The 24,632-nt window shown below is 31.7% G+C and overlaps 2 protein-coding genes and 1 pseudogene across 2 annotated transcripts; all 3 read right to left on the bottom strand.

Annotated features, from left to right (window-relative positions):
* Window positions 1-1,658: 1,658 nt before the first annotated feature.
* Window positions 1,659-3,263, bottom strand: LOC105623760 (annotated as a pseudogene).
* Window positions 3,264-3,526: 263 nt separating this feature from the next.
* On the bottom strand, window positions 3,527-11,225 carry LOC105623738 (probable DNA mismatch repair protein Msh6). The gene is made up of 20 exons (XM_012205119.1): window positions 11,105-11,225; window positions 9,285-9,449; window positions 9,110-9,189; window positions 8,964-9,029; window positions 8,592-8,801; window positions 8,385-8,519; window positions 8,170-8,305; window positions 7,793-8,073; window positions 7,598-7,723; window positions 7,419-7,500; window positions 7,047-7,332; window positions 6,827-6,982; window positions 6,579-6,736; window positions 6,181-6,269; window positions 5,814-6,104; window positions 5,500-5,718; window positions 5,125-5,304; window positions 4,861-5,038; window positions 4,518-4,669; window positions 3,527-4,240 (listed from the first exon to the last, which is right to left on the bottom strand). The coding sequence occupies exons 1-20, from the start codon at window positions 11,223-11,225 to the stop codon at window positions 3,983-3,985; spliced, it is 3,369 nt and encodes a 1,122-aa protein (XP_012060509.1). The 3' UTR covers window positions 3,527-3,982.
* A 3,289-nt stretch (window positions 11,226-14,514) lies between these two features.
* On the bottom strand, window positions 14,515-21,404 carry LOC105623758 (eukaryotic translation initiation factor 4B-like). The gene is made up of 12 exons (XM_012205138.1): window positions 21,221-21,404; window positions 20,760-20,888; window positions 20,254-20,435; window positions 18,785-18,892; window positions 18,482-18,710; window positions 18,133-18,378; window positions 17,784-18,054; window positions 15,783-15,828; window positions 15,575-15,692; window positions 15,378-15,480; window positions 15,218-15,284; window positions 14,515-15,068 (listed from the first exon to the last, which is right to left on the bottom strand). The coding sequence occupies exons 1-12, from the start codon at window positions 21,402-21,404 to the stop codon at window positions 15,000-15,002; spliced, it is 1,752 nt and encodes a 583-aa protein (XP_012060528.1). The 3' UTR covers window positions 14,515-14,999.
* Between the last annotated feature and the right edge of the window lie 3,228 nt (window positions 21,405-24,632).

The following is a 24,632-nucleotide window of genomic DNA, read 5'->3' as shown; positions in this document are numbered from 1 at the left end:
GAGAGAGAGAGAGAGAGAGAGAGAGAGAGAGAGAAGAATTTGAGTCGTGAACGACTAGATGTAGAACGTGAGAGGAATGGACTGAAAAATAGCAGCACGTTTGACAGATGAAATTGCGAGATGGAGACCTCGGAATTGTACATTAGAAGTAGGAATATGTTATTTCGAGAAATAAAAGTGTACTATGTATAACTCATTGAAACCAAGTTTCAAGTGCTTTCTTAATCTCTCCGTGCCTTCTCGATTATATTGATACCGTTCGCGCGAATGATCAAAGAAAGACCGAAGCTCCGTTTTTGCTCGCGAGAGATTAGCCTCGGTTTTGAATGGAACGAATGAAAAGAATGACGATAATGGGGGTTTATCAGGCAGAATGGGGGTTTATCGCTCTCAAAGGGAAACATTGGAGCTATCCCTCATCGATTTTGATGAATTTTGTGTATGTTGTAGAATATACAAAAATATTAGATCCATATTTTTTTTTATCAGCGTATCTCAAGGTTTAGGGGATGAAACATCCCCTCGAAAAATATGGATTTTATCGTTTTTAGCAAATATCTTCGAAATTATGTGATATATAAAAAAATGTTTAATACAAAAATTATATGGTATTTTGTGCTCTATATAATGATGTATTCACTTTTTTTAATATTAAATTTTTTAACTTTCCTCCACCGCCACTCATTTAATTTTGCAAAATTTAAAAATTTGATATGAACAAAAATTAAAGAGCATCAAATGCCGCATTTATTCTTGTATAATAATGTTATGTTTCCACGATCAATTTTTGGACAAACCAAATGATAACATCGCTATAGGAGCCGCGCTGTAGATAGGTGTTATTATTTCTTTTCAATTCTTTACAATTCTTTCTTCCTTTTCTTTTTATTAATCATTCTGTCATTACACGTATTTCTGCAGGCGTTTAAATACAGTATGCTTAAAAAAAATGTAATAAAATACAAATTTTGTTATAATAATCTAAAGAATTATAGAATAGTATAGAATAATAACATCATAATATGTAAAAGAACAGTATAGTGATACAGATTTATAAAAACAACAGAATTTATACATGAATAATATATTATATTTATAATACATATTCATTACAAAAGTGGTAGTCATGAAAAAAGTTATATAAAACGATTTTTTTACACCAAGAACACGTAATTATTGCAGTTCCGCCACAAATTGAATTTTACTTTTAAGTCAACAACTTTGAAAACAAAATTCAACTGTTGATGTTTTAAACTCTGCAGGTCTACTCAGTATATATCCATTTTTAAACCATGTAAATTTAAATAAATTTTTAAACTTAGGCGATGAGAATTGATGATGCGTTAATGATTGTAATTTCAAGATATTATTTCTAGCATGAAGATCAATTGCAAAAGATCTAACAATATAATGTATCAGAAAAATGTTTAATAAAATTTTTTCACAATCGGAAGCCATAAACATCTAATGGCTGTATCTTTCCTATTAGTTTCCGAAATTATGTTGGGACAATGTTCACTCCATAAGTCTAATAGTAATACTGATTGTAGTTCGACATTCGAGAAAAATACTTCTTTCAATCAAGTTTTTATGTGATTTGATGTTAATTTACCTGAGAAACCGTAATGAAAATATTAAATTAGGTTGAATATATTTTCCTATACTCTTGAACCAAATGTTTCTATAATTTCTCTTAATACTATAAAAAGAGATGATAATAATCTACATCGGCGGAAATAATCGGCTGTATAGTAACACTGTGTGTTGTTGCTGATATAGATTGTATTACAGTTCTACTTTTTTCCTACTTTTATGTGATAAGGTACGACCAGAGTGCATTTTCAATTGGAATCCACTTTGATCCGAATTATATATTAATATTAATATTTTCCCATAGCGATGAATATATAATATTTTACGTTTTCAATAAATGTATTATATTTATTTTCCAAATCGTCTTTTGATAGCAAAGATTTTTTGTTACAAATTTTATTGTTTTTCGAGACTATATTATGTGTAATTTTGAATTTTCTCACCTACGTTTCTGAAGTTTAAATCCTAGTGTATTTTCTTCATCTTATGCTCGAGAAGATTATTGAGCGATGTTTTTTATGTCATGCAATAATTATTCCCTTTCAAGCCCTTTCATTGAAAGAATTTAATGTGTATTCGGAGATTCGTTTTAATTTTTTATTTTTACTACAATCTTCATTGTTTTTGTCCTGCCATTGTCGTAGTTGTTCGAATCGATGTAATTTTTTTAAATTTTTGTCTTTCTAACTCTTTTAAGCAAACTTCGTTTGGTTTTGCCTCTTTTCCAGTATTCCACGGTTTGCCTTTTATATTCATTTGATAATGCTGCTTCAACAGAATTATAGAAAAATATACCTTATAATATTAAGTGTAGTAAAAAGAAATCCATTATTTTTCCATTCAATTTCATGCAAAAATAACGGATTTCTTTTTACTACACCTAATATAAGGTATATGTATTATTATTGTATGTATTATTATTGTATTAAAGTATATATTATATTGTTATATTGTTATATATGCAGGTTCATCCATACTTATATCGTAATTTCGTGTAGTAAGTTGATATTATATCATTAAGATTAATTCATTTTTTTATTGTATTATAAGAAAATATGCACAAGTGCAGAACAACTGAAAAGAAATAATAATATCTACCTACATCGCGGCGCTTAGTACGAAGTTATCATCTGATTTTTCCAAAAATTGAATCGTGGAAACATAACATTATTATACATAAATAAATGTGATATTCGATGCTCTTTAATTTTTGCTCATATAAAATTTTAAAATTTTGCAAAATTAAAAAAATGAGTAGGGATAGGGGAAAGTTAAAAAATTTGATATTAAAAAAATGAATACACTATTATATAGAGTACAAAATATCATAATTTTTGTATTAAACATTTGTTTATATATATATAACATTTGTTTATATATCGTTTATATAGTTTTGAAGATATTTGCTAAAAACGATAAAATCCATATTTTTCGAGGAAATGTTTCATCTTGAGATAACCTGATAACAAAAAATATGAGGATAATATGTTTTTATATTCTACAATATATCCAAAGCCCATCAAAATCGTTAAGAGACGGCTTCCCTTATCAGATTTATTCGCGAAACTATTATTATTTATCTATTTATCGGTATTGTATACTTATCTTCTTTTCAATCGGGTGACGAAATCGTCCGCCTGTTGCCCCGCTTCACTTACGATAGCTATCATACTGCAATCTAATATATTTATTTCGTAGTAAAGAGCTCGTGCACATGTATTAGCGTTTCTCTTTTTTCCACGCAAAGTTTCTTACGCGATTGTTTGGTGTGAGTAAACATTGTAACACAATGCATTTTCGTACTCATCATAAGTAGTCTTTTTATACTCTGGCAATGATTAATAAAATTTTGTAAGCAAGATATCGCCGCCTTGTTCCTTCCCAAAGTGTAGCCGTAAAAAATCGAAGCAACTTTAAATCGTACGTCTGCATGTACATTTGTGATAATTTTTATTGTGAAAATAAATCAACATAAAACACATAACGCAATTACAAAATTAAGTATACTAAACAAGAATTATCAATATATAGTACATTAAGCGAATATTACATTAAGCAATCAAACAAAAATAATAATTTGGTTTTTATATGTGTATGACAATGGATAAAGCACTATAATATGTATTAAATTCTTATATGGAGCAAATACTGTTATTATATAAATTAAAAATGCAGTAAGTTACTTAGAGTGCAGCTTGAAACCTGTTTGAAAATACAAAAAGGTAAGTACATATAATGCCTGTTTTTACATGCTTATATAAATAAATAATTGCTTAAGAACATTTTGTACAACTCATAAATCCTTGCAAAGTAATCATGTTTTTTTCCAAACAATTTCAAAGATAATTATAATGAGTATTTTCATCGTAATACGCGGCTATTCGAGACATTAAATGGTAGCAATGAGACTTCTCATTCTGACACCGTTGGCTTTGCAAAGAGCATTAAAGATGTGCTTGTGATTAGTTTCCTGCTCCATCCTGCTAGCTATCTCGTGAGCTCTCTTTGTGATTACAGACGGTACGCCTGCCAGTCGAGCGGCATTGAATCCGTAGGATTTCGGACATGCCCCTTCGCTGAGCTTGTACAAAAACGTCACGGTCTCTTGCGACACTTCCTCCTCCTCTTCAGTTTCCACCATACATGCCTGAAAAAAATTTTAAATGCATCAAGAATTTCTTAAAAATACGTCATATCAAGAATAATAAATATGTATAATGAATTATAAGAGTATAAAAACTACTTTCCATGCTATCTTTTGAATGAAAATAATCTATTTGAAATATTGAGTTGTCCGGAAAATTCGTGCCGATTTTGAAAGAAAATTGAAACGCAGAAGATTTAAATTTTAATATACATCTATTAAATTTAAATCTTTTGCGGCACGAACTTTCCGGACAACCCAATATATCGAAATTTCTCACCATATGAGCTAACGTAACTTCTTCGTTAGTTTTATAATCTTCAACTAAAGAATGGTAATGCGTCGAGAATAATGTGCGACATTTGAGTTTGGTCAATGCATCAACGACCGCAGCCGCTATTGCCGTACCATCATAAGTTGACGTGCCACGTCCTACAATGAGGAAATATTTTCTATCAAATCCGAATTATGACGAAGGGAAAGAAATGATAACCGGGAGAATAATTTGATTAAAATGCGCAGTAGCAAATAACAGAATCTTGAGAGAAAGTTATGACGACAGTAATAGATACACTTGTCTTGAACGTATTGATATGCACGTGCAGTTTTCTGCTTTTTCTCACCCAATTCATCGAGAAGTACCAGCGAATAGGGTGTAGCATGTTGCAGTATTGTAGCGGTTTCACTCAGCTCAACCAAAAACGTACTTTGACCGGCCAAAATATCGTCGTTTGCGCCCAGCCGCGTAAAAATACGATCTACCAGCGTCATGCAACACGAGCTAGCTGGAACGTAGCTGCCCTAGTTATGCAAAAAAATTAATTCATGTTTTATTGACGTAATATCAATTATTAATTTCTCACGTGTATTTTCCTCGTGAGACTTACTATCTGCGCCATGATCGTGATCAGGCCCATTTGGCGCATAAGAGTCGATTTGCCTCCCATATTCGGTCCCGTCAGAATCATGAAAGAGGCGGTGCCGTCGGTTGCCAATAAAGTGTCGTTCGGTATAAAGTTATCAGACACGATGCAGGGATGTTGTCCGTCTTTTATCTTGATGAATATCTAAAAAAAATGACATTCACTATAGCTGTTCCAATAAATAAGTGATCATTAAAGGCATGCATTGGCTTTGACACTCATAGCGTTTGTGAGTATCATTAATCTTTGTTTAATATTTGATAGGCAACAAGGATGAAATATACGTGTAAGCATGTAAAGCGAACGCATCTCAAGTTATATTTGTTACGATATAGTTACCTCGCCATCGGATCCATCGTGAATTTCCGGAATACACATATCATCGCCGTTCCGCGCATAATCCGCGAGGGAGATAAGCACATCCATGGTGGCCAATTTGTAAACGGCCGCATGCCACATATCGTATTTTTCACTGAACTGCGCGAATATTCGCCTGTTAAGATCTTTCAGCACTTTGTCCTTATGCTCTTCGGCATTCATTTGTCTTGTCAAAAGTTCCTGCAATGATCAAGATCATTGATTTAATTTTTTTCATTCTCATATTTTTACTGACAAGTTTTTCTGTAATTAAAAATGTAAATTATTATTCTTGCCTTTGCCTCGGCGGTATAATAACGTTTGAAGCCTTTCCTTTGTGACTGTAATTCGTATCCAGGATCGACTTTCTTAACTTGCGACTCGGGAATCTCAATTTGATAACGTTTCCTATCTGTTCCATGGAACGTTACTTTTACGCCAAAATGTTGCTTTTGTTTTTCCAAGTATTTGTCTAGATCTTTTTTGATATCTGCGAGCTCGGTCAGAACTGAATCATATTCAGCGTCAACTCCTTTTTTTGGAACGATGTAGCCTTGTTTCTTAGCTTCTTCATGATTGAATGCGGTCTGAATAATTATAATGTTGCAAATACATAAGATAAAAAAAAAGAAGCAATCAGCAGAATCGAAAGTAAAAGCTTACCTTAAAATAGTCTAATGTCTCCCTTAAACGAGGGAAATCACCGTTCGGTTCGTACTTGGTGTAGCGAGTTATCAGATTACTTTTGAAATCTATCATAAAACATAATTATATTAGACACAAAAATACATATATAAAATGAAAAAGCAAGAAGCCGAAACATGTAATTATTATTATTGTTAGACCATCGAGACATTTTATTGTTACACCATCAAGACATTTTATTGTTATACCATTGAGACATTAGGAGGAATTATATCATGAAATTGTATTATTATATGTCTACATATTTTATATTTAAGTTTTATTGATTATTGACTCTTATATGCCTTTTACTTAAATTTTTATTTTTATTTAATAACAAGAGTCTTTATAATACATTTAAAAAGCAAAATAGGCACCTTCAAACAATTCGATGAATTTTAGCACTTCTTCGAATTTGGCGAGTGTCGTAGTGAAATCTACAATCACCCTCTTCGAGTATGTCGGACCTTCAAACATTATGGCTCTACCTTCTGGATGATTTTTCATTTTAGCAGCATTTCCTTGAGCATGTATCCTGTTATAACAAAAGAAATGCACATACATTAATATTTCAAATTTTTTAAATGGAATTTGTAGATTTCTGCCTGGTAAACTTTCAACTTACTTGCTCAAAAGTCTTTCGAGGTCTGGCAGAGTTGATAAAATTATGCGAGCCGATTGCATCACGTCCATTCGATCCAGCAACTCTTGTACAGCTTCTTGGCGCTCTATAATAACGATTTTACGACAAGATGGTCTGCAAACCCATTCGCGCAGCAATCTAAAAATACATATCCTTGGCTTAGAATATATGAAAAAATTAACACACAAAATGAAAAATGTACCTTTTGCCGAATGCAGTGCAGCAATGATCCAATACATTAATGAGTGAACCTTCTCCGAAAAGCCTTAGATTTTTTATCGTAACGGCATCTATCACCATGGTGTTTGCATAATTAAGACCTGTACGGCTATTCGCGATTGAAAAATCCGGCGGAATATATGTATTGAAGCAACCTTGCGCTAATAATTGCTGTTCGAGTAAGAACTCCTTCAACAAACACACGCATCCTCCAAGTGCGTGTACTGCTAATTCTTTGTTATCTGCCGGTGTTAAACCCAAGCTGTCTCCTATTGCATAATAAAAAAGATTTAACACACGAATTATTATCGTAAATATTATGTAAATCATTTAATGAAATTCATGAAATTATTACCTTCGTCTAAATATGGTTTCAGACCCTCAGGCCATGCAAAATTCGAGTCTTCTTTTTTGAAGTAACTTCCTTCATGAAGTTTCTTTAAAGACAAGAACAAAAGAGAGATATATTTAATATATATATAATAATTTCTTATCTACATAAATTTAATATATCAAGCATTATCTGTTACTAACTTTCAGCACAGTAGTAGCAGACCAGAATTGTGCCTCGCGCTGAAGCGACTCTTTTAATGCTGTCGGTAGAGTGTTATTTATAAGTTGCAAAGTCTTTTGCGATAAATTACTGCGTTCGTATATCACCTAAAAGACAAAGCAGAACATTTCATCAGTTAGATATATACAATATTTAGATCATAGATGATCTCATACATGAATTGGTGGATGGTGAGCCAACAGAGTCAACAGTCTTGAGTTGCAGCGATCATCGACGAATTGGCCGAGATAAAATTCACCTATCGTTGTATCTATAAAGCATACTCCAAAGGAGCTGATCGTTGAACTGAGATCACACTTTTCGACCAAGGATAATAGATAATTAGAGTTTGGTGTAGATGTTTCCACGTCCAATGGCGTATATACTCTCGTACCCCTGGTACTGACCTGACAAATTTCACGTTTCACCACTTTATCGAACTTTGTCGGTTTAGTCACTGTAAACAAGGAAATATGGATATCCAACGCTTGTATCACTCGAATATATTTTTTCACATGAAATAAAATGTATATGTCAAAATGTAATTTCATACTTTTGCTACAACGCGCTGCCATCATTTCCGGATTCTCGGTTTGCTCAACTCGTGCGACTTTATATCCTCTCTCTATTAGACTCGCCGAATAACGACCATATCCAATTTCAGGAAATCCGGAATGCGCGAATTCACCCTATAATAATACATAACTTAATGTTATACAATGAATTCAAGTAGTTTCTCGTATTTCTAACAAATCCATATAAACTTACCCGCATATATGTGAGACTGAGCTCGTTAACACCAATAACTGCATCCATATGATACAACTCATAAAATTTACCGATTTTAAAGAAAAATACACAATCAAAGTGCTTACTTTTTAATTCCCACCACTGTCTCATCGCCTAAACAAATTTTTAAATGAATAACTGTTTCAATATTAATATATAGCAAAGTACTTAACAAACTTCTCTTACAGGAGTTTGATTAATTAAAAACTCAGTGGGTACGTAGAGTGTCTTAGGATCATAATCTGGATCGTTCAACATTCTTCTATGTATGTCTCTTATTTTCTCTGGATGCAAGAAATCTAATTTCAAATGAGGCCAAGTGTGTGCAGCGCTAAGTCCATTGCTTATAATTTGACTTTGAACTGGTTGCGAAGGTTGTTTTAAATCTTTTTTGTTCTAGAAAAACATTGTGAAATTCAGTAATCTTTCTACATGGTAACATGTAGTAGGAAGGTTGAATTAATAGCAGCATATGACAATTATTTTGAATAGCTAAAGAATTATATAGAAATAAGATAAAAGAAATTAATATTATAATAATTATAATTATACACTTACTGCCTTTGTATTACGAAAACTTGCTTGCTTCAACTTGAATTTAACACTGGACGTCTTTCTTTTTTTCTGAAAAGAAAAAATATTCATATTAGATACAACTTTTATCATGGCGATATTAATATTAGTTTGAAATTTATTGTTTCTACCTCTGGTGTTTCCTCCTCTGTTGAAGGTTCTTGCTCTGTATCTCCTTCAGAAACTGATTCAGATTCTTCAGATTCAGAACCTGTAATATACATAGTGAATATGTAATATTGTTCTTCCTGCTATCTTCTTAACTTAAAATTATGATAAGGAATATTGCTTATGTGATCAACTAACCTGGTTTGAATTCATCTCCAGAATCTTCATCAGAATCAATATCAGGAATAATAAGACGCCGTCTTTTAGGCTTTATTGATTCATCTTCTTCTTTCTCAGTGTCCTTGTTATGTGATCTTTTCTTATCATCAGTATTCTGGTTTTCTTTTCCATTCTTAATAAATCCTACATACAAATGTAGCACAATATATATATATATAGTGTTCCAAATTTAAATGACAACTTTGAGAGCAACTTTGAGTGGGAATTGATGAATAAGAAAAAAAGCCTTTTAAGAGATATGCTTGTTTTTGCTTTGTTTTGAAGAAAAAAAAAAACAAAATATGGTTCTTACTTTTTAAATTTAATTATTCATTCATGCTTATTTATTCTTGTTGTCACTTGCTTAATATAGATATTGTTAAAAATGATAGCCTTTTGCAGCAAATGTGAGCATCTTGTATGGAACAGCTTGTGTTGCAGCAAACACTGATCTGGTCAACATAATGACTCGCTAATCTAGCACTCTTCTGTCTGGAAATCGATGCATACTCTTGCATTATCTCTAAAGTATTATTGCCGAAGTTGTACACGAAAACAATAGTATTCTGAACTTAGTGACTGCAGTATACAAAATATTACCAGATCAGTTTGGCTGCAAACTGTCCATACTAAATGCAATGCTTGTACATTGTTGCAAGAGGCTAACATTTTGAACAATATCTACATTAAGAAAGTGATAACATCAATAAATATAAACAAATAATTAATAAATAAATGCAAAAATGAAAATAACGTTTTGTCTTTTTTTCATGATTTTTTCCAAAACGAAGCAAAAACATGCATATTTCTAAAGGACTTTTTTCATTCTTTATCAGTTTCCTACACACTTATGAAGTTTGATTTAAATTCGGGAACCCTGTATATAAAATTACTACAAGAATAACAACATTATTAATAATTTAAATTACAAATAAAGTAAAATAAAATAATTCAAATAATTAATTGAATAAATTATGTAAATGCTTTACTAGTTCTAATTATTATACATAAATCTTTATGTAGAGAATTGTGATTAGAACTATACAAGTGGATATCAGTTACATAAATTGCCATTTTATATGTACAATATCACAGTAATGAAAAGTATTATGCATATAAATATATATATATACAGGGTGGGCCATTTAAAATTTGGAATTTAATTTGGCTCTAAAAAAAAAACGCATGAATATTTTTCAAAGTTTATGGCTTTATTGGAAAGGCTTCATACCGAGATCTTCATTCAAAATTCTTCTTAAAGAAGTGCGTGAAATGTTCAAGTTTTGAGAATGAGTTGATGTTGTAGTTGTTTAACTCTGAGCAACACCAGCAATGTTTTCGGTTGACCTTACTGGACGAGCACGTGAACGAGTTGCTTTATCCAATAAAGATCCAGTTTGCCGAATTCGCTTCACAAATTGATTCACTGATTGATTCAAACTGCATTGAAGGCATTTTTTTTCTATCAAATTTTCCACGTAAATTTCTTACAGTTTGGGTTGAAGACTCATCACTTTGAAAGTAAGTTTTCAATATTTCCCAATTTTGTTCAAGCGTATAGCGACCCATTTCGTAAATGTCAAACAAAAAACTAAATTTTTGATACGTTGTTAATATATGTAATATCTGATACGTTAAATGTTATTACGCCATTCAAACTCAAAATAACCGGTTGAAATTCCAAATGCTAGATGGTTCACCCATATATATATATATATATACATATATGAGACAATCAATTTTATCTCCATATATGTTTAAAGCAACATATTTTCAATCAAAAAGGTATTTTTACAAACCTTTGTTCTTTAGATCTCTCTTAGGAGTTTGTGACTTATCTCGTTCTTCCTTTGTCGTTTCTAACTTTTTGATAGTTTTCGGGGATGTGAAATAATTAAGTATTGTATTTACTTTCGGCATAATTGGCTTCAGTAAAGTCAAACAAAACCAATGTTAAAAGAATTGAAATCCTAAAAAAAGCTATGAAGCAGTGCAACGTGATGTGATAGAAAGGATTGTATCAAAAGCCCGGCAAAACGAGTATTTCGCTTGTATAACTTTTCAGGATTGCCATGGGTAAAAAATAATAAAGCCCTGCTTGAAAATTCACCAAAAAACCCCAAAATTCATCAAATGTGCAAGTTGATCTAAAAAAAAACACCACGATTTTTAGAATTTTGTAGATAGAATAGTCAAAATTACATGTAAAAGTTTAGAGCTGCCGCAGACAAAATTTTTGTAACAGTGACTTTTTATGCCCGTTTCCACTAGTGTAGATTAACTTTAATCTTGATTCAATTTACTCTTCGTCTTTTTCTAGTTCTCAAAATTAGAAAAAGAAGAGTAAAGCTGATTTTTCATACACAGCAATTCATAACTATTGGTTAAAAATTATACATGACGCACTTCCGACGCAAAATACATTTTGCCGCATGTCTTTGAAGTTCAACAACGAATAGCAAAGAATTCGAAGCCAAGAAAGTCTGCAATATTTGCAAAAAATATTGATTACATTTATGAGTACATACAATGAGTATATTTTTATTAATATTTGAAGTAATAAGAGGGGGATTTTAAAATAAAAACGGATTATGAATATTGTCTCATGTTTCGCGTTTCATAGTTGTAGTCCTTGCGGAACGAGAAGCAGAGAAACGACAGAGAGCACTAATTTTAAAGAGAGATGCTTGTAAACTGAACACACCATGTAATCCTTCTACCATGGCCTGTGCCTATTATGTTTAAGACTTTAACGTCCAAACTCCATAGTTCCTTGAATATCCCACGGGATGTCGGGAATTCAGGCAGGAATCAGACTACACATGGAAGATTGAAAGATTGAAATTTGACCAATCAAAATAGGAGCTAAAATTCTTTTATTTTCATTGGTCAAATTTCAATGCGTAGTTTGATTCCAGTCTAAAGATGCCTTTTCATGCTGACGCTCATTTTTGGCGTCAAAATAAGTCACATGATAGAAATTGACGAATTTTATTAAGTCAATTTTAATTATGTGATCTATTTTGACACTGAAAATGAGCGTTGAGCGTTAGCATGAAAAGGCACCTTAAGACGTTCGTGGGATCTCACACACTGGTCTTTCCATCGAAGGTTTAAGCCGAATAGGTAAGAACCAACCAGTCGAATATTCCCCTGAAGTCGAACGACAAGGGAATGCTTGATTATAATTAGTTGGTTCTTACATTCTAATTTGATTTAAACCCTCGGTGGAAACTAGACCACTAGTAAAAGTACATCCTCTGATATCTGTTAGATAACTAAAGGTTTGTTCGCGTCACATGCTCCAAACGTCGCGTCATCGGAATCAATATGGCTAGACTAGATGTTCGCGATGCGTAGAGCATACTCCATGGATCAATTAAGAGCACACTCCATTTGCTTCACCTTAAAGCATTAGAAAGGTAGGTATTCGCGTCCACCATTTTTATTCCATTTCTCACTACTTGCTCTGTCTCCATTTCATCACTGAGCTATGACGAGTTATGATCATTACAGATTATGATTTGCTGCTTGAAATTTTGTAGCTCCTTTCATTCCATTTTTGCTCTCAAAATCAGTTGAATCATAATATTAATACCTGCCTGAAAAGTGTCTGGCATTCAGGTTATTTCTAGATAAGGTGCCAAATGTATGTCAATTTGAAGAAAAGGATTAAAATTTTTCTGCAAGAAAGTGTAATGATGTTTATTCACAAGTCATGTATTTATTTTACAACAATACAGCAAGTTGTCGATGAATATCCACAAGAAATTTAAATAATCGAATACTTTTTCTGATCTATTGACACAGTTTACCGCAACGCAACAAGGCATTTTATAAATTTTTTTTGCCTTCGTTAATATATAATATTTCAGTTTTTTTATATCCTTCTTTTCGTCTCTTATGATAAAATTTCGAAGTACAGAAATACATAAATACGAAGCTACAAAATTTCCAATACTTAGAAGCTATAATTTATAACGATCACTTCTCAGCTCAGCGGCGAAGTAGGAATAAAACAAGGAGTGGGGAAAGGAGTAAAAATGGCGGATATGCGAATACTCATGTTTATACCTTACTCATCTCAGAAGGTGGTACGATTGGGGCATGTTACACACGCATGCGAAATGGTTGAAAACGTACTGTATCGAAAAAAGTATTTCAGAAAAAAAAATTCATTTTGTATAAAAACGCATTTAATAAATGCATTTTTGATATAAATATAAAAATATAATATAACAATATAATATTAATAAAATAAAATAAAAAATTAAATTAAATAAATAAATAAATAAAATAAAAAGAACAAATAAATTAAATAAATAAAATAAATAAAATTAGCAAAATTAAAAAAATAAAATAATATTAATACAATATAATATAATATAAAAATATAACTTTTATATTTATTAAAAACGCATTTGTATAAAAACGCTTTTCAAATAATCGAGGAAACACAAAATACTTGAAACAAAACAAGGCATATGTCCGATTTGTTCGAGTTACTGAACATTGGAGCATATAAATGCAACTGCTCCAACCGCCACCTTAAATTTGTCACGTCGCACGCTCCAACATATTGTAATATGCTCCTATCATAGCTCTTATTCATTCCAACGCGCTTGATAGAATGAGTAGGAGCTGTGGTAGGAGCATGTTGCGACGCGAATAAACCTCTTACCTGATCCAAGTGGTCTCTGGGTTAATTTGGAGCATGGGACGCGAACAAACTTCGAATCATCCATGGATATCAAGATTATCACGATATTCCAAAATGACGTCCATTAGACATTTCAAAAAACAATGTATCGTATGAGATAATTCTTCTCACATATATTATTTCGACATACATAATATAAAAAAAAAATTTATTTGCTAATATCTTTAAAATATTTGATTTTATATATTATTTGTATATAATAAATGCATATACAAATATAAATGTATTTATACAAATATAAATGTATTTATTTATATAAGTATAAATAAATTATACTTATAAATAATAATACTTATAAATAATAATATTATTATATTATATCATTATATTATTATACTTATAAATTATTATATTATTAACTAATAAATTATTATATTTATTTATATAAATATTTATACACGTTGAAAGTAATTTGAAATCAATAATAAAAAAATACTTGTAAAAATATAAGGGATTTATGAGGAGAAATAAGAATTGAAGTAATATTTGTATTCTCATATACTTATTATTTTAATTTCCTTCTATATTGGCATTGTTATATTACATGTAAATGGGTCACATATCGTACAATTACTGTACAGTGGATTAAGTATGATATATAAAGTTCCAATTGCTACACTTTATATACAGTGTAATTTCTTGGAATTATACAAAAAGTTTGATATAATTGTTCATTCGGTAATCACGAGAAATTTACGACATTGCGATTTAACAACGCCAAAATTTTTCGTACCAAAATATAAAGTAAATATATATAAGTTGATATAGAAATATAGAAGTTATATTATTGAGAATATTAAAATAGAGATTAAATACAAATCAACAATAATTCCAATAAAGTAATACCAATAGCACAACGCCTGGTTTACGACGAATCCATGCAATAGAAGTAAAACAAATATTAATAATACGCATAATTATGTATTGCATGTGGCACAATTTAGGTGTGTGATGCAAATTGTAATCATTTGAGACTATTCATCGATATTGTCGGGATCCACATCATCAGGTAGCATGGAATATTTGTTGGAAGCTACAAAATTCTTCAAAAAAAAAAAGAAATTGTAAATTAGTATACACACACACACACACACACACACACACACACACACACACACACTACACACACACACACACACACACACACACACATCTATTAATCAATAATTTCACATTATTCAATTTTACTTACTGGAGCTTGTTCATCTTTAGCCTTCGGCATTCTACTGATTTCATCTTTCTCTTTATCTTTGCGATCCCTGCAAGTAATAAATAAAATATATGAATAAGCGCAAATTTCGTATATCTATGCCACTCTATCAAAATATCTCTATATTTTTTTCTATAAATACCTTTCTGCCGCACGAGTATCCTTCTCAATGAATTTCTGAGATCCTTTGGATGTCGATAATCCAGAACGAGATACTGGCGATGTTTTGGATCCACTTTGTTCCTCTACTTAAAAAATATATATCATATTTTTATTGTCTTTATGCCAAATAGAGAAATTTTGTAAAATTGTTTAAAAATAAGTTAAAAATAAATTTACCAGCACGAGTGGGAGTTGGTTGAGAACGTGGCGTGGATCTCTCAAGTCGAGCACCTCTATCTTCTTCTGATCGCCAAGCCGGCCGACCCCTTTCTTTGTCTTTGTCGTCACGTCCTTCCTACAAATGAAAATTATTCAATGTATGACATTTTACAATTATAAATGCATTTCTTATATTCAATATGAATTATATGAATAAAATACTTACTCCATTACGTCGGCCCCAAGTGCCATCTTTACGTTCTTTAATATCCCTGAAGAGAAAATCAAAATTTTTAGTAGAAACATTTTATTTTTCTTATGAATTTAACGAAAATACAATGTAATATTTTTTATATAAAGTGATACAATTTAATTTAATAAAATTCAACAATAAATAATGAAATGATACAGTTCGCGCTAATAATATAGCACAACAAAAGATCAATTTTTTGTTTTTTAACAAATAATATTTCTTGTAAGACTTTCTATATTGAAAAAAGATATACTTTTTAAAAAATTTCATCATCCTTCAATTTTAAAAATCTTTGCATTTCTTATGTAAAAATTAAATTTATATATACAATTTAAATATTTTTTTCTAATATATAAAAATAAATATGATAGTATAAAGCTCCTTTTATCGTGTACAATTTAAGTGATACATTAAAATAACAAAATTTATTGCAATATTTACTAGCATAAAATTTATTGGCACATTTCCTAAGATATGACGTCTTTCACTATGTTGTTACTGTATGTAATTACTGATTATTATATATAATTACTGATTATTGCGATAAATATTGTCACACGACTTAGTGGTCGAATTGGTATGATCGGAAAGTGGGGAGTTCTAGATTCAAACTCTAAGATAATATTTTTGCAATAAATTATTTACAAATTTTTAAAAATATTTAAAGATCCTCCTTATTAACTTCACTATTAAAATGGACAATCAATCTAATGTGAGATATTAATTTCAGTTTCAGTTTACGATTACATTTCTTAAATCCGACTTTATCAATGCACAGTTTATACTTTATATCTGATTTAAATATCATATTTACTAGGGATCGTAAAATATCGGATAGAATGTAACATTAGATATTATTAGATCCGACCGGATATCCGAGAAAGTGTCTTCTCCAAGCTAAAAAGAAGCCTATAGAGAAAAATAATGTAATTTTGCAACAATATATATGATATTATAGCATCATATATACTTATTTCTAGAACATTTGTATAAGAAAAAATCAACAATTTAATGATGATAATGAATATCAAATTTCAACCGAATATATTCCTGGTTATTAATAATATCCAACTATTCAGTCGGATAGTAAAAGTGCCGGATAATACCGGATACTTTCCGGATATTCGGTGCCTCTCTAATATTTACATTTAGTATTTATTAAACACTAAGTTCCGCTTTGATCAAAAATAGAACTACTTTTTACTAATTGAAAGAAAAAAAGTTATCAATTGTTAAAATTTATAGTTTTCAAAAATAAAATCCTTGATTTCTCGAAATCTATGAAAGATGGAATTTTTTAACCATGTATTCTTTTTCAATTATTAAGGTATATCTCCGGCTACAATCACGCTCGAAAGTTAATCACGTACAATATATGCCCCTATAAATATGCCTCTCCGCGTGCGCTCTCTGAAGAGAGAAACTTTTGAGATAAGTATACACACATGTGTCGTATTTGTGTGCACACTAGTCCACACTGAAGGCAGTTGAAATGTGACAACAGCATGTTTCTGTCTCGCTCAGCGTGCAAGAAGGAGAATTTTTCAATCAAATTTATACTACTCTAATTCAGAAACAGCATCGCTAAGCCTCCTCATTTTTTTTATAAGGTTCCTATAATATTTCTACATTACATATTTATTTATTTTTTTTTTAATGTGTAGAAGGTTTTCGTCACAAAGTATTTTACGTTACTTCGGCAAGACTTGGTATGGAAGTTTACGTGTTAAAAGTTGAAACTTTAAAGGTGAATATCTCAATTTCAGCATCGTTAGAATCTTTGAAAGTTTAACCATATACAGCTAAAATTATTTTAAATATAATATCAAATTTGTAAAAAATCTGTAGAAACTCAATTTTTCGGAAAAATATCTTAAAAATATATAAGAATCACTCAGATATTGAGAAATAGAAATCTTGTAACACATAATACATAGTATAATCTAATAGAGACATTCTTTGTATCATACATACGTTTCTTCTCGGGATCGTGATTCCGCGTAAGATTTGGCGAGACGCTCCTCTATTTCTCGTTCACGGGCAGTGGTATCTACAGGTTTCGCAGCACCGAAAATATTGGCTGCTGGCGCGGATGTAGCAGCTGGTGCTCGTTGAGTTGATTCTGTATTCGCTGTTGACTTCGATTCCGTTGTACTGTCTTTAGCGGAATCTTCCGCAACTACGAGAGGCTCGACAGGTTTCGTGCGAGGTTGTAGATTCAGTTTCGGTCTTTGTCGTGGCTCGGCTAAATAATTAAATAAAAATGTCGGTAAATGGATTAGACATCTATCGTATATTTTTTATCGAATAAATTTACACGTACGTTTCGCATCTTGTCGACGCTCGCGATCCCAATCGGAATCACCATAATTACGACGTGGCCCAAAACTGCTGCTTCTGTCCCCATCTCTGTCTTTGCTTCTCCCTCTATCGCCATAACGATTCCAATCCCTGTCTCTGTCTCTATCCCTGCTATCATCTCTGAAGCCACCCCTATCTTTAAACGAGGATCCTTTATCGTTGCTGTCCCTCTCACGCCATGCACCTGGCTTATTATCATAATCGTGTCCTATTCAATACAAAAATGTTATTCTATTGTAACATAATTCTTCGAGAATTTATCTCTATCGAAGCTTTTATTTCTCTCCAGAAAACAGATAAAATCTACGTACTTTCTCTGTCATCTCGCCGATCTCTGTTGTCATATCGGTCTCTATCGTATCGACTACGATAGGAATCTCCATCCAGCAAATCTTCGCGCGGTCCGCTTCTCCAATCGCCGGATGTACGTTCGGGATCATCATAATTGTCCCTACGGCTATCTCTACCCATCCTACCGCTTCGACGATCATCATTACTACTATTCGAGACTTCAATTCTCACTCGTCTCGTTTTAATCGTCTACACGAAAAATATATTTTCAATAATTCTAATGTCGATATATTATTAAATATTATTAAATATTATTTGCTTACCGTATTTGTCATAGAAAGAGCATCAATTAGACTCTGACGATCCTCGAATTCGACGTAACCGTAGCCTTTAATTTTATTTGCGTCTTTTGGTAAACGCATGTTTGAAATCTGTATACAAAAAAAAATGCGAAATTTACAACCGATTTGCGAAAAATAAAAGAAAATTAATTTTTATGTTTGGTTATCAAAATTATATAATTAAGAACATAACAAGAGATTTCATTACTAATCAAACATATTTGAGTAACGTTGGAAAGCTCAATCATAGAACGTCAAACAAAAGACCCGAAGTTGTACTGTCCAAAAATATCGTATACAAAAATACTATAGTATACTTTATGTATAAAATAATTTTCCCTAGTATATTTTCGTATATTTTTTCAAGAATAAGGCTCAATTTTCAATCCTACATTATAAATGACCCACATTGTTACTTTATTAAAGAAAATTGATACTTATAAGCTTCAAAACAACAAGCCAAAATATATACTTGAAGCTTATAAGTTATATAACATCAATTATATAACATGAAAAATATTTATTGAGACAATATAAATAAAAAAATTACAATATAAATAAAAATTTGTTTGGGATATCTATCTGTGTGAAAATCTCCGTTTATACTGAAATGATAAGATGTAGCATTACATACAGCATTATATATAAACATATATACAGAATGTCCAATAAAGATCGCAACAACGTTTAAAGATAGTTTTCTGACAGGTTATTGTAAGATAAAAATTCTAATACTAAAATATTAAGGCAATAATTTTTTAATTATAAGCATTTAAAGCTAATAAATTATATTTAAAGTTAACATGTTTAACTCATTAAGGACCAAGATAATTTTTTTCCTTAAAATTAAAAATCCTTTCAATGGCAAGTTACTATGCCCTTAAGGAGCCTTGTCAGATCTTTTTCACCCTGGTTGGTCATTTAGACAGGGAGGGGAAAGGGATGATCGATTTTACTACCATTGGTCCAAAGCGATAAAAAAAAATATACAAATGAATTTTTTAAATAAAATGCTGAAAAATCGACCAGCATTCTTAAGTATGCATTTAAGTAAGTTGGCATTTTGCATTAGCATTTACATATCATATCTGAACATATGAACTTTAGAAGATATGATTTGTTGACTTTAAATGCTTATAATTCAGGAACTATTACTGCCTCGACATTTTAACATTAGGATTTTTGTTTCAAAATGATTTCAGAAATTTACCCTTAAATGTTGTTATAGGACACTCGTCTCGTGTGTGTGTGTGTGTGTGTGTGTGTGTATGTGTGTGTGTGTGTGTGTGTGTGTGTGTGTACATGAATATATAAATAAATATAAATAAACACAATAAAATTAAGATCGTAATATTGTTGTAATACATCTTAAATTCTTTGAATTTGATATGTATGACTAAAGATAGTACTAAATATAGATAGATAATAAAGGTTCTAGCAAAAATAAATACCTTCATATCTGCAAAAAAATCTGCCAGATCAGTTTCATCTACATCATATGGCAGATTGCTTATGTAGGCTACATAAGGAGGATTTGTAGGGATATTCTCTTCGTCAATCCCTGGTCCTCGTGCAGCTCTTGGAGCAGTCGGCAATATAACCGGATCTTTGTTACTCCTTGATGAAAATCCTTCTGTAAAATAATCGATATGAAAAATCTATCATAAAAAACTAAAGATATAAGTTTTTACATCACATATATTAAAATAAATATTTTGTGACAGGAAATTACAGCATTACTATGTTCCATTCCTCTTATAATAATGTAATAAAATAATGTAATAAAAAAATAATGTAATAATTTTTTATATATTCAGAGTATACACAAAAATAACATTCATATTCTGATATAAACATAGATACTTAATAATTAGAACAAGAATCTAATATTTTTTTCATAAAACTAACAATTGTTTATCAATTTCGAACTGAGACAAAGGCAATTCCAACGACTTACCATGATCGTCCTCCACATCATCAGCCCAATTAGACGATTTCAGTGGTATATTAGGAGTCGGCCCATTTCCGTCGGCAAGGAATGACCACAAATCTACTGTTACTCCCTTCTTCTTCTTATTCTTTTTGCCTGCAAAACATATACAAGCGAATTATTAGAGGAACGTATCGTATTGTCGCACTCCGTATCGAAATGCGCCTAGCAGCTCGTGCAATATCGAAAGCATGGTGACCACGTCGCGCGAAGTTTGGTTAGGTGCAAACGTGTGGTGCGTGATGACGGCGCGGACGATATTCCAAGATAATTTTAGCGATAAAGAAACTAATTGTCCATCGATACTCATCGTCATGACAATCAAAAACGTACCTGAGGACATAATAACAGTTCAGAAATCCACGGAATTACGTGCCAGGCCGTGCTACGTGCACCGCACAACCACCCTCGCACTTGCTCCCACTTACAGAATCCGTGAATCACGAAAGCTTGATGCATGGTGGAAGCATGAACTACATTCGCGCGAAATGCATGTGCAATACATATCGCGCCATCTTTCGAGTTGGTGATATGGCTTCTGTACACCGGATGCCGAAACGTTTGCCGCGCAACAAATGCGACACGGTAACCAATAAGCTTATAGCTCTCCATTGATTAACGTGTTGCATTTTGCCGCGCAGCAAGTATTTTCGCGTCTAATGTGTGTGGGAGCCAATAAATTATGTTTAAGGTCAATATTACATGCATTTGTTTTTTGTCGTAAGATAAATTTTTCAAGCCTAGGGTCCTATTCTTGAACAAATATCACATACGAAATAGCAATTCCGTATACAATAGATCAATCATAATCGAGAAACTGTCATTTTCATATGCAAAAATTATTTATATATGCGCTCAAGAATAGGATCTGTTGATTAGCTATAGAACAAGAAATCCGAGATCCTGTCTGTCTTGCAGCCAATTAACACGCTTGAAAAATTTGTCATACAACAAAGAAATGGATGTAATATTTAGAGTCCCTATAGAGAGTCGTGTCAATCTTGTCAAAATTTTTATTGGCTTGAAGTAAAATGGCAGAACCAATCATCGATGCTATTATATCCCCACTTTGAGTATCGTGGACACGGTAATTTAGATTTTAGAAATTGTAAGAGTAGAATTTATATTAAATTATATAATATTGAGTATATACAAGTAGAATTAATGTTAAAATATAAAATATTGACAGAAATAGATCTATTTTCTATTGCTGAACTAGTTTTATACTTTTGGAACTGAAATAGTAATGATACGAAATAATGAAATAATACTTTCATTTAACAATACTTTTATTTTACAATAAAATGTCTTGCCATTGTCAAATTGTTATATATTGGTAATTTTAAATGCCCTTTTTGACAATAGATTTTAATCCTAAATGTAATAAATCGTTTCGTAATTTTACATAAGTTGTGATAATTTTTAAGTATCTTACAGTGTCTTATATAATTGATGACAAGGTTAGAATTTCACTTTCGACACTTTCCTATTACATAATATCTGTATCTTATATATTTTTTTAATTCAAAATCTTTGTAATAATGTATAGGCTTACCTATTTGTAATTTTGATACAACTAAAATAATCACTTCTGATCACTTCGCATTCATAGACTTATAAAATAGACGGAGCGTTTATATGAGAGAAGCTGAAGACAACATTGAAGGACAGCTCTACTCCAGACATAGTTGTTTCTCTCTTTTACTGTGAGCAGTTGGAAGCCAATCAGTCGTAAGACCACACTCTCAAACGTCTTTTCTTGACTCTATTTTCGTTTGGCCACTTCCCAATTTGCCACGGTGACCGATCAATTCACCACTAGAAAAGAAGAAGACTACTCTGCAATTATTTTTTTCTCTTTCTATCAAGTTCTTTAGCTTTTCTCGTATGAATGCTCCGTCTATCTTATAAGTCTGTTCGCATTACAGCTTCATGACTCTACGCTTTACGTAGTAGAAAATCTAAAGCTTTTCTGTAAAGCCGATCTAAAGTTTGTTGCGACAACCAATCTTATGTTTTGAAATCAGCGCTTCATATTGGCTGTCGCAACAAATTTGCGATCAGTAACTAATGTAGAACCAATAGAGACCTTAATAGAGTCCCTGTAGATGCCATTTTACTTCAGATTGACGCGAATCTCTTATAGAAACTTCAATAATATTGGCCGATATATAATATTAACCGAATAAGGAATGAACGAATAATGATCGATTCTCTTCGCATTTGACTGTAGATAAATTTCTTTATGGCTTAAGACTTAAAACATCTATTGTAGATCCGGGCTAAGTTTATTATTCGAGTCGGAGTTTTCGACTCGAGCAAATTTGCTCCCATTTGGATTGGATAATGTTCTACTATTGGTTAACGTTAAACATTCCACCAATAAGAGAGCATACAACGTCATTAATCCAACCTAGGTTGGTGCAAATCCATTTGGGTCGATATGCTATATTTTTTAAACTTTTGGACTTAGAGCTATCACAGACAAAAGGTTTGTTCGCAAGCTCCAACCACAGCTCCTACCACAGCTTGTACTCACTCTATCAAGTGCGTTGGAATGAGTAAGAACTATGGTAGGAGTATATTACAACATGTTGCATGGAACATGGAGCATGCGACGCGAACAAACCTAAAATTTCTGTAACAGTATGAATATATCCACACAATTTACACTTAGTCGCATAAATGTATGCATAAAAAAATTATCCAATTTTATGTCTTTATAAGAAAAATGTAATGGGATAATTTTCTTTATGCATACGTTTATGCGATTATGTAAGTTTATGTAGATATATTTTAAAAGCGGGGAGCACAGACTCTTGCATAACGCATAAAATAGAAGAAAATCAACCAATCAGAGTCCTTTATTTTACAGAAAAGAAGAAAATAAAAGACTTTGATTGATTCATTTTCTTATGTCTCATGTGTTATGCATTATCCGAATATCTACAATAGATGTTATAAGCCTTAAGCTGTAAGAAATTGACCAATTACAATCGAATGCGAGGACAATAAGTGAATTATGATTCGTCCATTCCTTACAGTTAAGGCTTGAAAATCTATTGTAGATCCGGAATTAGTCCGATGTAGTTAGTTACTGTTATTTCCATTTTCGTTAATTACGTAATCTAAAGCAATATCCTGATTGGTTTATTGGCTTAATTTTGCATCATTGTTACAGAATTTTGTGAGCGATAGCTCTAATGCGTGATCTACAATGGTTATGTTCAGCAGAGAAAACAGCTTTGCAACTGTTTGCAAAATTCTTTAATATAATTGATCTTGCCCTTATTTTCTCATTGGATCTACATGTATAAACTAATCATATTCAAAAATTTTACAAAGCTGCTTTCTCTATTAAACGCAGCAATGGTAGTAGCAATAATGGATGAGACTGTAGGTACAATCAATGCGATGCTACAATGCTTTAAAGCAATTTTTGATTGGTCAATGTGTAAAATTCTTTTTTCTAATTGGTCAACTGCTGCAAAGCATTTGCAATGAGACTTTTCACAGTGAGCAGTGGGGGATCAATCAGTTTGAGCGTAAGATCACAATTCTCGAACGTCCATCTTCATTGCTCTCGGCCACTTCCCGACCTGCCGCGGCGACTAACCAATTCACTACTAAAAAAGAAAAGAACTACTCCATGATTGCTTCTTTCTCTTTCTATCAAGTCTTCAGCTTCTCTCATACGAATGTTCTATCTTATAAAGCTGGAAACACAATAAAAAACACAGACAATAGGAACAGGGAAATAAGAGATTTCAACTTATTAGAAATCATGAATAATAGAATGGACGCTTTTTTGTGCTTTTCATTTGTGTTTCCTTAAGCTTA

Source organism: Atta cephalotes (genome assembly GCF_000143395.1).
Source record: "Atta cephalotes unplaced genomic scaffold scaffold00063, whole genome shotgun sequence".
In the NCBI taxonomy this organism is placed as follows: domain Eukaryota; kingdom Metazoa; phylum Arthropoda; class Insecta; order Hymenoptera; family Formicidae; genus Atta; species Atta cephalotes.
This window is presented reverse-complemented; position numbering and strand designations above follow the sequence as displayed.

Bases quoted from the DNA above. Each gene is read 5' to 3' on its own strand.
- LOC105623738 (XM_012205119.1), bottom strand. From the start codon at position 11,225: ATGCCGAAAGTAAATACAATACTTAATTATTTCACATCCCCGAAAACT. The intron at 5,039-5,124 runs GTAAGTCTCACG...TTGCATAACTAG, and splicing joins TCACGATCATGGCGCAGATA to GGCAGCTACGTTCCAGCTAG. The intron at 4,670-4,860 runs GTGAGAAAAAGC...TCCTCATTGTAG, and splicing joins GGTACTTCTCGATGAATTGG to GACGTGGCACGTCAACTTAT.
- LOC105623758 (XM_012205138.1), bottom strand. From the start codon at position 21,404: ATGGAGAGCTATAAGCTTATTGGTTACCGTGTCGCATTTGTTGCGCGG. The intron at 20,436-20,759 runs GTAAGTCGTTGG...ATTATTTTACAG, and splicing joins TGATGTGGAGGACGATCATG to AAGGATTTTCATCAAGGAGT. The intron at 18,379-18,481 runs GTACGTAGATTT...TGTATTGAATAG, and splicing joins TCGGCGAGATGACAGAGAAA to GACACGATTATGATAATAAG.